This window comes from Hippocampus zosterae, chromosome 10, assembly GCF_025434085.1.
Source record: "Hippocampus zosterae strain Florida chromosome 10, ASM2543408v3, whole genome shotgun sequence".
NCBI classification, from domain to species: domain Eukaryota; kingdom Metazoa; phylum Chordata; class Actinopteri; order Syngnathiformes; family Syngnathidae; genus Hippocampus; species Hippocampus zosterae.
Window position 1 is genome coordinate 13,878,236 of NC_067460.1, and position 12,537 is coordinate 13,890,772.

A 12,537-nucleotide genomic window follows, 5' to 3' on the forward strand; every position below is an offset into this window, starting at 1 on the left:
TGGATTTCCTCCTTGCCTCGCATGGAATTGGGGCTTCCTGTGGAACGGAGTCATACACCGGGATTGTCGCTTTAATAACGCCATTATAATTGCTTAAATAGCATTTTATCAATACGCGAAATTAACAGGTAAATACTAAAGAGGCTTTAAATTACCTCCTCTTTTTTACTGAACCAAATCAGCTTACACCATGGTCGTTATATTGTTTTACTGTATATTATTTATGATCAGAACGTTTAACTAAAAAAAATAAAAATGTAAATTTCTGGAGAAATTGGGCAGGAATGCTGCAAGACCGAATGAAAAAAAAACGTGAAAGCATGTGGCACGACATGGAGTATGATGGAGTAATGTGAAACGTATTGGTCACAGAAAAAAATTGTTGGTGGCAAATGTGAAATGATATTCAAATAAATGAAATGATACTGGAAGACGTGGAATGATATTGGTAAAAATGTGAAATTGTTGACAAATCTGGAATGATATGGAATGCAATTGAAAGATATGACATGATACGAAATAATATGGAAAGATTGGATGTTGTCCTTATAGCACATTACTTTTTTTGGAGGGGGGTATGGCTGGGGGGCTGGAATGGATTAGTGAGATCTCCATTCATTTCAACGAGGAAAGATGATTTGCGATTCCAGTCTTTTGGTTGAGGAGCAAATTAAATTAATATTTCAAGGCATCATTGTATTAGCTGTTGGTAGCAGGGAGTCCTAAATCAAAAAATAGATAAATCGTCAGTCAGATGGATAACAAGATAAGTGCAAGGCATATAATTGACAGTACTATGTTACAACACAACGATGAATTATGATATATCCAATATGTACAGTCTGTGAAACTGTTGATATGCGTATTATAAGGCCAAATCCCCCTGGCCCTCTTCATTTTCACTTGTCTCTTTTTGTGAAAGAGTCGCTAGAGGGGCGGAAAAGTCCCTAAATTACAGCCAAATTGTTAGCGACATCGCAGACATAAGTTGTAGCTCTTGCTAGCTTGTACTGTCCACATGCAAGCCCATTAAAATAAGAAGCACCAGATACTGTATGTTTATTTTATTGGCATGAACACCACAAAGGCCAGCCGGAGACTGTGGACGTGCCAAATGTGGCCCTAGGCTGTATCTTTCCAGGACCTGCTGTAGCTAGAGCGCTAGGCAAGTCGATAGCTACTGTAGATAAAACGAGAGATAAACACGGGGTCTCTGTGGATTTTTTTTTTTTTTACCTTAGGAACTTTCCTTTCCGTTCCTATCCGAGCGAGATGACCCGTGACTAAGTACTTGGTGGAAAGAATTCTAAAAATGCTGAAGAAAGGTGCCTGGATGCAACCTTTAACCTCCCTTTAGCATAGGTTACTCCTGACTAACCTTTACAACAGAAAAGGAGATATGTTCACCACCATATTTCTTTACTTTGGCGACAGGCCACCGACTAACTTCACCAATTGCAGGCAAATACGTTCAAGAGACACATGTCAGCAATATGCACCGTGGAATCCAATTCATCTCGCTTTCACCAGAAGACATTTTCCACAAAGGTGAAGTAAAAGTTCGGCCATTACGTTCCAAAGAGGGTCATTCTAAATCATTAGTGACTCTAAACGCATCCCAATGTGCTGTGTCAGAATGATCTAATTTCACTTAATTTGAAAATGATGAATTCATTGCAAGTATATATTTGTTCATCTCTCTACGCCAGTAATATAAAGCGGCAGACAGAACAATGATTTCACAATCAATGTGTCACTTGTGAGGAAATTGGAACGAGATCGTTAATACTTTTCATTTAGTAGTGTCCCACGGGATTGTTCTCATTAAAATGAATGTGTAGGCCTAATAAATTATGGGAAATACCATATATATATATATATATACTGTAGATAGATAGATAGATAGATAGATAGATAGATAGATAGATAGATAGATAGATAGATAGATAGATAGATAGATAGATAGATAGATAGATAGATAGATAGATAGATAGATAGATAGATAGATAGATAGATAGATAGATAGATAGATAGATAGATAGATAGATAGATAGATAGATAGGACGGTGAGGGACACGCCAGTGTGTATAATATGGTGTCGCTGCTGTCTATCTGACCTTGCGCTACACGGTTGACCCCCGGCTGCTCCTGACGCGTCACTCCAGCTGACCATGTCTTCACTGTGTGCTATGTATGCACGGTTTTGTGTCAAAAGGGGCCTCATTGTATGCCTTGAAAACACCTTTTTTCGTCTGAGGCCAATTTTATGAAAACGTTTTTGTTTTGTTTTTTAAATAGAATTCCACAGCCGCTCAGATCAAATGCTCTCGAAGTCTGTGCCATTAAGTTTCCTATATGGAGAACTGATACCTGCTTTGGTTTATCATTGCAACGTCTCAGCTGCTCATATTATATTCTTCATCCACCTCACCGGTGTGCTGTAAAGTCTGCCAAAGTGAAATGACTGCACTTTTTTTTCATAAGCCACATATCCTTCGCAGTCTTGCTATCGGCTCCATCTGCAACAAAAATACACTCCTCGAGATTTATTTTTGTTTCCCTAATAGCGATTGTGCTTCACTTGCCCCTGTTAAAAAATACCATACGGAATGTGGCATAGATAATGCCCCTCTTTCACGGCACCTTTTGGGGTTTGTAGGCATTTATGATCCCTTCTGTATGAATGGTACTCATTGCTCCAATAAGTGAAGTAGCCCATGATAGCTTTGCCTCATTTTATACATCAAGACATCATTTACCTTCATCCCCCTCAATTGACCCACTATCAGGATAGCTATTAACAGTATGTAAAAAGACCACCCCAATAAAAAGAACCACCCAAATTAGAATTAAAGGAACAAGTAGTGAAAGAAACTCAACTTTATTTAAAGAGCAGTTTAAAAAGAAATACAGCTGCATACAAGGGGCTGTACATAAAGTAAGAATCAGACATGCATACCAAAAGAAAGACAGTCAAAACCATACATTAATAACGCGAAAACTGAAAACACAATAAAATATTAAAACAATGCCGAATCTCGCACATGTTTTCATGGCAAGTCCTCACAATGACCATCAAACTCTGACGCCATGCGCCGCTCATATTAGTTGACATGGGCAAAAAAGAAATAAATACATGCGACCAAATATTGCATTTGTCTTTGATACCTGCTTCCAATTGAGGCTCACTGGGGTCAATTTCATCAATGGACTATGTCAGAGTTCGAACCTGAGAATTCTATAATCGTTGCTTCGAACCAAAATGACAGTCTGCCTCTGTAATTTCAAGCGTGGGTCATTGAAACTTGTTGGCGCTTTCTGTTAAGATCGACATGCCCACCCAATTTGGTGTCGATCGACGAAACTGCTGTCAGGAGGTCCATTTTATTTTGTCTAACTTTCCCAGGGATCTTTCTCATGGAATTTTCCCTCAAATGGCTGCTTCAAACCCAAATGACTAACTTCCTCTACTATTTTTGCCACCTTTTCTTGAGACCTTTCCGTGTGTTCTGTGACATGTAAACCAAAGTTGGTGTCGATCGGGGTCATTTTATTTTTTTGCCACTAACTTTCCAGGGTTTACTGAATGAGTTTTAGGGGGGTTGTGTTGGCTTGCAAGAAGTTTGCAAGAAGCCGCCGAAAAGGGTGATTCTTATCGTCAGGAGGTGAACAATTGCAAGAAGGCCTAATAATAAAATGGCAAGAGTAGGAGCATACCGTGTCTTTTCAGCCACACGATAATGCGATCTTTAACGGAGAATTGCACAGCTGGCAAACATAGTTGTTCAAGTCCAATATGTTGTGTGCGAACTGAAAAAATATTTTCCTCGTTGGAGCTGTTGCGCGTGCCTGCATGACTTATGATGCGACCTATCATCAAGTCAAACTTGAAATTCAGGTCAGGCCTAATGCAAGTACAGTAGTCTATTCCCAATCTTCAGCGAGAACGTGTGGTTATGTGATTCAGTTACAGTTGCTTAAGACATATTAAAAAGAGCCTTGCTCTAAAAATATTAGGACACAATGTTTAGGGGAAAAAAAACAAACAACTGATGAACATCCAACAAGTAAGATCTCATCGAACTTGAAGGACATTTTTTCAAAAGGTGGAACCTTTCTAAAACGATCAGTGGTCACTGTAGCCTCCACCCACATTCCAAAACATGACACATCAAAGAAAGGTCAGAGCAGGGATTCAAAACCCCAAATTGTTAGGCCGACGTGTAAGTCACTTGTCAACTGTTCTCACTGCTCTGTATCACGACTAACATTTTTACCACTGCACTCCTTTTCCACAAACAGTCGCTGCACCTCCACAAAGAGCGCTTCGTCGGGCTTCTACCAGTTTGCTTTGAAGCAGCAGGGGGCGTGCACTCATGTTGAAACAAGTCTGGCTCAGTGTTAGCAACCCAACTACAAATTATTGTAAACCCACAACACGCTAAACAAGTCTGGCACCGACACCAGCCAACGACGGCAATGCCAATGCGAACGTTTAAGTACAATTTACTTCACTCCATTTTGATGCGCTTCCTGTTCAAACCACATTGATTTGACAGCTTTACTGGTGACCCGAGACTAGTTTACTCGGTGGATACTATAACATATTTAAAGTGGACACGGCCAAAGGTAAAAAGCGGTGGCTTTACAGCCTGCAGTTTTACAACACAGCTTGCAGGCGGCAGATCACATTTCAGTTGTTATGAGGGGGGAGTTTTCCCACTTGGTTTCTAATTTGTGAGTTTTCACTTATTTATCACCAGTTTACCTTTATTTAACCATGAGATTAAAACTCATTCTTCATCTCTGCGAAAGTATCCTGGCCGACACAGGCGGTCGAAGACGATAAGGTAATTCATCAGCATACAAATGGATTGAGTCTCAAAGCAACAACACAAATGAAAAAAATATATCGGGAAGCATTTTGGGTGTTTTTTTTTTTAAACTTCCAAATTGTTTTAAAAATACCTTGAAAGTGGTCAGTGAGAGCAGCGCGTAAATTTTCTGGTCATTTTTTTTAATGATGCTACATTGAAATGTAATAAACAGATTCTCCCTTGCGCTTTTATATTGATGTTTAGCACTCAAGTTATTTTTACATTCTTGAGTAGGTGCCATAACACTCAAATACTGGAATACTTCTTGTCTGGTAACTTTAGACAAGACGCAGGTATAATTCCTAACAAATGAAAAGCATTCATCAACCAATGTTTTATTATCATTTACCAACATAAATCTAATTAATCCCCCCACAATTTTCACTCCACTATTTATGGCAACGATGCACGCGCATGTGCAATGAAAAGTCAAATGGGTTCCGACATCATTTTATGAATGAAAATAATGCAACATTTCAACGAAAAGAGTACATGATGTCAATGCAAAATATGAGGACTGTGCTAAGATGCTGGGAGATTTCATTTTTTGGCACTATGTTTGTAACATATAACTTTCATAATAATAGGATCAAGAATTATAGGGATCGTTCCACACCCGTCCCACATCTTGTCTTGTTGAAATTAGCCCATTTGAATTTTATCGATACATCTCTGGTCCAATGGCAAGTGTGGATTTCATTCCCTTGGTGGAGCTCTGGGGCATTGAAAGGGCTGGACCAGCGCCTACCCGTAAAAACTAAAAAAAAAAAAAAAAGACAAATCTCTCATGGAGGCAGTACTTCCTGTACAACGCTGTGTGTGTGCGGGACACGGACACAACACTCACGGCTAACGCAGTGTCGTCAATTTCGCTGAGCAATCAACTTTGTGCCGCTTATCAGAAACTAACACCGTTTGGCTGACGCTAAACTTCGCATCCAACTTTAGGCAGCTCCGCTTACCTTCTGCCTTTGTCACAACAGCAGTGCAATGAGGGTGTTTTTGCATTGTCACTCGAAATGGCGCTGGATCGTCACCCATCCCAACTGGTCATGGACAGAGAAACTTGGTGTGTGAGGCAGTCATGTAAATTTTTGCTCCACTGTTTAGTAACAGCGTTGAAGGGGACGGCAACGGTCACGTTTTCAGTAAATAAAAAATTTACGTTACAACTGTTAGCATTGCTTGAAATGTTCAAGCAATGTTCAAGATATCGAATATATCTTATCAGCGTTGCGAGTACTGCACAAGTAGTTCTCTCCCCCCGTCTTCCTGGTGCTCACTGGCCGTGCCTGCGAGGTGCTTGTAAAGGGGCCTCGTGTGGTCGCATTAGAGAACGGATGTGTGGCCCTTGGGGGCCCGCGGGTGGAGCGCAACACTGATCACGCCAGACAGACCGGCACGGCTGCATAAGATCATCAGCGCCCGCCAGCGTAGTGAATCGCCTCTGCGGCACTTTCACACAACCCCTGACCTCCGGTGTGACCTCTGGGGTCATGATTAAGGTCGTGGGTCAGCGAGGGTCTCTGTACCCCCCCGCCCCTCTCTGCAGCCCCGCCGTTACTCGCCCGTCTTCATCGCTTTCGCGGTCGCTCAGACTCCCACACCAGGCGCGACCAATTGAGACATCCTGTCCCCCGAGAACACGAAAAGAGAAAATCAATAGGGAAGATGAGTGATGACCTGGGGGTCCCGTCGTAAAAGACTACCGTGCTCTCTGTGGACTACTTGAGTCCTGGAAAAAGCGGGAAAAAGCTATCACCTTACTGTATTTTTTTCGTAGCTCACTGTCCCAGTGGCCCTCAACAGTGATGCTGGTAATGGGTTAATAATAACTTATGTGTTACTTAATAATGGCTCCTATTTTGAGTAACTGGTAATCTAACACTTTACGATATCTATGTAGTAGCAGAGGTGTGGCGGCCATCGGAAATTTGGGGAGTTTCCCAAACAGCTGGTCAACTCTTGTTGATCAAATCAAGTAATTACTAAAATAAGCTACTTTTAAAATCAAGTAATTTGGAAAGTAAGCACTTTTTAAAAACGTTCTTAAAGTTACTTTTTCCTGTACCTGTGGCAACGACGGTCCCTAACCACTGGTCCGTGACTCAATACCAGTGTCGACGCCATTTGCTACCAGGAGGATATTTGTACTGATTGGGAATGTAGCGTGGATAACCTGTGCCAAAAACTTCTGAAAACATCCACAATGTCCTCATAATCATTCGTTTCTTATTCTTTGTGGCCATGCGCTTTTTCCTTGACAATCATGCCATGTTTTTGTGGTTCCGTTTAAAATTAAACAAACAAACAAACGAAAAGAAAAAAAACAAGACAGAACAGTACATGAATGTGGAGTTGCAAAATCCAAAACAGGGTCACGGTTTTTCTGTTGAAGCACGTCGTGATAACGTTTTGACAAACAGGAAGTGGCCGTTGACATTGCAGGTGAGCTTCAAACGACGAAAAAAATAGACAAACGCGCTACTGGTGCAACTTGACTTACTGCCCGTTTCCTGTAACAATAGCGGATTCCGAAACTCTGAAAGGAGACCGCACAACGCCATCGCACGTCACTCCCAGACCACGGTAACCTTGGCTGCTTCTGCGGCGAGACATACATGTGTTAATAATACTGGGGAGCAGACTGCTGTTGTTTCTCGCCAGCCCCAGATAAACATCAGATGAAGAATCATCTGAAAATAGAATGGTTGTGCTGAAAGGGGAGGGGAGGGGGGGGGTAATAAATAATGCAAAAAGAATACAAAACCTCTTACGGGTTTAGCTGATCTCAGACACAGCAGACATGCACAGACACGCACAGTTGTTCTGATTTTTTGTTTTTTTTTTAAACCCCACACTGAGTAAAAGTGAATGGATGTCACAGGAAGGAGGACCCAGTGGAGTCGCACATGCTCTTTGCTTCATCTCCTCCCACCGCTCCATGTTTTACACTTCTATCCAGGATTCATGACAAACTTAAAGGGGAGGGAACGGGATTGGAGATGGTGGGGGAAGGTGGGGGGTGATGTCCAAAGACACACACAGCGTGCTTTTTCCTGCCAGAATTGGGGGCTTCCAAACGCAGATGTTTTGGCATTTTCACACCATCAGTACAACAACCTCACATGTGGAACTACTTTTTCTTTCTGGCCTCTTAATTCAAACCAAGTTTTTATGTTTGGATTTGTTTTCCAGAACTGAATAAAACATCGCACATTTCAAAGTGTGGCGGCAAAACATGCCTAATTCAAAGCTCGGAATATTTATTTATTGGCAAAATTAATAATGTATGCTTTCCCTGCCCCCACCCCCAATATAATTCCACAGTGTCACTTCACTGAAAAACTGCACCAGGTTGGTGGCTCATTGAGGCCAAGTCGGAGAAATCCGTCCACAACACAGCTTTGTGTATGGAGACACCCAGTGGTAGACAAATTGTACTATTAGAGGACAAGCCATTCGCGATTAAGGTCATTTTTAATGTTTCAGAAAGAGTCGAAACAAATATATGCACAAGTAGTTTTTTTATGTCAATATTAAAGATATAAAATTATAGTAAATATTTTTTAAAAAGCTTGGAAATACATAAACATGTGAATGTATGATGTTTTAAAATGTAAATATATAATGCTACATGTTTATGAAACATTCAATGTTTATAAAGACATGAGTAAAATATGCACGTTTTATATCAGACATATATACTACACATACATAACTTTGCATCTGTTAATTCCAGATTTTCAATGATTGCTGTGAATCTGAACATTTGTTATGAGGGTAATGATAATATAATAACTCTATTCGGTGGAGTTTCATTTTTGTGCTCAATTTCAAAATTAGGGCTGCCCAAATACAGTATTGGGGAAAAAATGCGGTATTGTGATACGTGGATTGAATGTTAGAATTTCTTAAGGAAGTGACATGTCATATATTTACTATTTTTGTAATGCAGCAAAATAAGCAGGCTCAATGTGTTCTAATCTAATTGTAATAACATTTTTAGTGATTTTGTGTTAGTTCTAGTGGTGTTCGACTGGATGGTGGTGCACATTTCACAGTGCATCTGATTGGACAAAGTCAGATAAAACCACACAATGCCATGAAACTATTAATTCTAAGGCTGTCACTCTTGATTATTTTTGGAATTGATCATTCTACTAATTATTCCACCGATTAATCAAAAAATGGCGAACATTTTTTTGCATTATAGTGTATTGCAATTTTTTCCTGATTACTGTTCATAGACCAATTATTGTTATTGTTTAGTGATGGAAAAAAATAACTAAGAAACGATTAAGCAATGTCAGATGAGAGAGATTGACGTACTCGCCAACTTTTTCAAAACGGATTCTTTTCCTCAACAATTGTGAACTTGATGAATTTGGGAAATCCCCACTTTCAAAGATAGATCCATACATAAATAACACAATATTTTAACCTCTTTCATGCAATCATTTTGTGTGTTAAATCAACTAAATGAAGCTGACGGCAAAATCTCAAATAGGGGTCAAATAAGGGTTTCATTTGTGAATGCCATTGTAGAAATTGGGCTAAAAATAATGCCCTGAGAGTATCCCCTTTACTGGATGAAAAAAATCGGGCACAGTGGGGGCGGCGTCTCTCCTGTACACTGAAACTTTGCTTAAACTCAAAGGTACAATCTAAGTGTACCTGATAAACGTGTCATAAAAAGTTACTTATTTCCTGAGCTGCCGTGGAGTTGTTTACTCAGTTTCCAAGTGCCAGGGAGGCCGTGTGGACGTCACAGAAGGCTCATTGACAGGCACCAGGAACCCGCCAGCACCCTGCCACGTCTAAGTGTCGGCGTCTCGATTGGACCAATGCGAGCCGGATTAAAGCTTTTCAAGGCTTAAGGCTGCCATGAAGACTCCAAGGTGCGCTGGTGATCGGGGGTGAAGGGCACCTATGGGAGTTTGGGCTCGACGTACCCGCGCATGCTCCAAGAGGCGCCCCGATTCGCGCAAATGTGATTGCCACTTTCTTACCGCGGGCCTAGTGGCTGCCGTCTTCCTCGTCCTCCTGGGATTTTCTTTGCCCCACTTACCGGAGCCGCTCGCGCTAAAGCCGGCAACGACAGCTCCCGAGGTGACGCTCTTGATTTGGACTCATCCGTTCGGGCGGAAGCGGCCACTTCCGGATTGTTTGGCACGCTACGGCGTTGACGGCTGCGTGCTGACGGACGACAGGTTCCAGTACGCGCGCGCCGACGGCGTGCTCGTGCACCACCGCGATGTTGCTGCGGGAACCGCCGAGCTACCGCCGGAAGTGGGTCGGCCGTCGGGGCAGAAGTGGATATGGCTGAACTATGAGTCGCCCTCGCACACGCCAGACCTGTGGCGCCTGGAGGGCCGCTTCAACCTCACCATGAGCTACCGCGTCGACTCTGACATCTTCCTCCCGTACGGCTACCTGGTCCACAAGCATGGCGGCGGGCAGCCGCTCTCAGAACCTTCGAGAACTTCTCGTCCTGGATTGGTCGCGTGGGTGGTGAGCAACTGGGTGGATTCGCAGGCCCGCGTGGCCTTCTACTACCAGCTCAGCCAGTACATCCAGGTGGACGTGTTTGGCCGAGCTGGACACAGCCTTCCGGAAGGCCTCGGAAGCGTGGTGCGTCTGGTAAAGCACTACCACTTCTATTTAGCCCTGGAGAACTCGCAACACACAGATTACATCACAGAAAAGCTGTGGAACGCTGTGCTGGCCGGAGCCGTGCCCGTGGTCCTGGGTCCTGCCCGGAAGAATTACGAGCGCTTCCTGCCGCCCGAGGCCTTCATCCACGTGGATGACTTCCCCTCGGTCAAAGCTCTGGCTCTGTACCTGCTGGCGCTTAGGCGGGACCCGGCAAGGTTGCTGGGGCACCTGCGCTGGAGAACGGGCCTTGGACTGCGCCAGCCCGCCTTCTGGGGAGAACACTACTGCACCGCATGCAGGGCACTAAGGAAGAACATGGGACGCACCCACGTGGTCCGTGACTTGACTCGATGGTTTGAGTCCTGAGGAGTGGACTGCTGGCATACAGTAAACAAAACCCCCGCTACTTTCAGGGGATTGGGATAGAGCCCTGCAGCCAATTTGGAAAAGCTACCAGTAATTGACACAGTTCTAATTGTAAACTATAATTATACCACAAACTGAATTCACAACACATCAACATAATTTCAAACTCATCTTGGAACTTAACCCTTACAAATAAATTACAGTCGATATGAATTTGAACTAATGCAGTCCATTATTAGTAATACCCGGAACCTTGATCAGCAGCCCTTATGTATACCCACCCCCATTTGTAGTTGAGTAAATAAACACCCAAGGCCACTGACAATTTGAGGAAATGTGGTGATTACATTACACACAATGTTTCAAGGCGAACAACAATTTCCTGTCATGGAGGTTATTAACACAGATGTCTTAAGTCTCATCAGAGACAACAAACATACAAGGGCAGTTATGTATTATTGTCATCCTGTATACTGTCGTCGGGCCTCCCTCGCTATCCTTTCATCTGTGCTTTTTGCCCATACGTCTCCCAACCCCCCCACCAATCAAACCCCCACCCCGTTCCCCTTCCCTTTCTTCTTGTTTTTCCTGTCTACTGAACAGAGACATGTTGATATGAGACCCTGCTTGCCCGGCCGCAAGGGAGCAAGTCTCTGGTGCCTTTTGATCAGCTGCAAGATCAGACATGTCGCCCCACCCCTCCGTCCCCCATGTACACTCCAGCGACTGATCATGCAGTATAATGGGCAGCCGCGGACGACCCCGAAAGATGCACGCCCACGCCCGTTCCCGATACAAAGCCAATCGAAGCGGCCTGTTGTTTACCTCTGCTCGCACGCCGCGTTCGCTTGTTTTCTGGACGCCAGGGACGGTGAGCGCGTGTGGCGATGTGTATGTGTGCAATTTCCCCCTTTCTTGCCCTTTTTTGTTGCCTTTGACAGTAAGATGGATGATCCTAATCACACAGGAGCCATCAGCGAGACAGAGTGGAAGGTCCATGGGCCGGCGAGACACAGTCATGGGAAACCAACCGTCAGATTGCTGCGCGGCACGCTTTTATTTGTCGCCTTTGTGCCTATGCATGGGACTTACTTGCTTTTGGCACACGTGGACAAGAATATGAAAACTCCTGTTGCGGTGGCCATGTTTGGATGATGATTCTGTGTTGAATTAAATGGGAATGCCATTAATTCATTCCAGCCTCCTCCCAAAAACTAACACCAACAAATGTACTCTGTTTTAATTAGGAAAATATCACTCCATATTTCTTTATAAAATAAGAAATTAAATTGAAAAAAAAGAATTACAAATGGTTGTGCATTATGATTAATTCATCGCAACTTTTTCGCCACCGGGAGGCAGTACAGGACTGTCATGAAGTCATAAACGAAGAAGACTTTCAAAACTACTGTGAGTGACCGCAGTAATATTTAGAGTCCAATGGATACATTGACCAGACAATTTAATCAGCTGATGTCAGCTCTTTCAAAAGATGCCAATTTTTTAAAAAACTTTTATTTTTCACATTAACCCATTACAACATAGGACAAAAAATGACATGCAAACAAACAAAATTTCAACAACAACAAAATAATACCCCAAATCATTTGATTTTCATCATCAAAATTTTATTCTG

The 12,537-nt window shown here is 42.8% G+C and overlaps 1 protein-coding gene across 2 annotated transcripts; it reads left to right on the forward strand.

The window, feature by feature from the left end:
* The first annotated feature begins 9,433 nt into the window (after positions 1–9,433).
* LOC127609388 (alpha-(1,3)-fucosyltransferase 4-like) lies at positions 9,434–12,120 on the forward strand. 2 transcript variants are annotated; one of them, XM_052079268.1, is made up of 2 exons: positions 9,434–11,772; positions 11,843–12,120. In XM_052079268.1, the coding sequence occupies exon 1, from the start codon at positions 9,810–9,812 to the stop codon at positions 10,899–10,901; it is 1,092 nt and encodes a 363-aa protein (XP_051935228.1). In that variant the 5' UTR covers positions 9,434–9,809; the 3' UTR covers positions 10,902–11,772; positions 11,843–12,120. The 2 variants fall into 2 exon arrangements, with proteins under 2 accessions (XP_051935228.1, XP_051935229.1); XM_052079269.1 differs by having other exon boundaries at positions 11,869–12,120.
* The last annotated feature ends 417 nt before the right edge of the window (positions 12,121–12,537 follow it).

What these genes read in the sequence shown, in the direction of transcription:
- LOC127609388 (XM_052079268.1), top strand. Translation starts at nt 9,810, where the DNA reads ATGGGAGTTTGGGCTCGACGTACCCGCGCATGCTCCAAGAGGCGCCCC.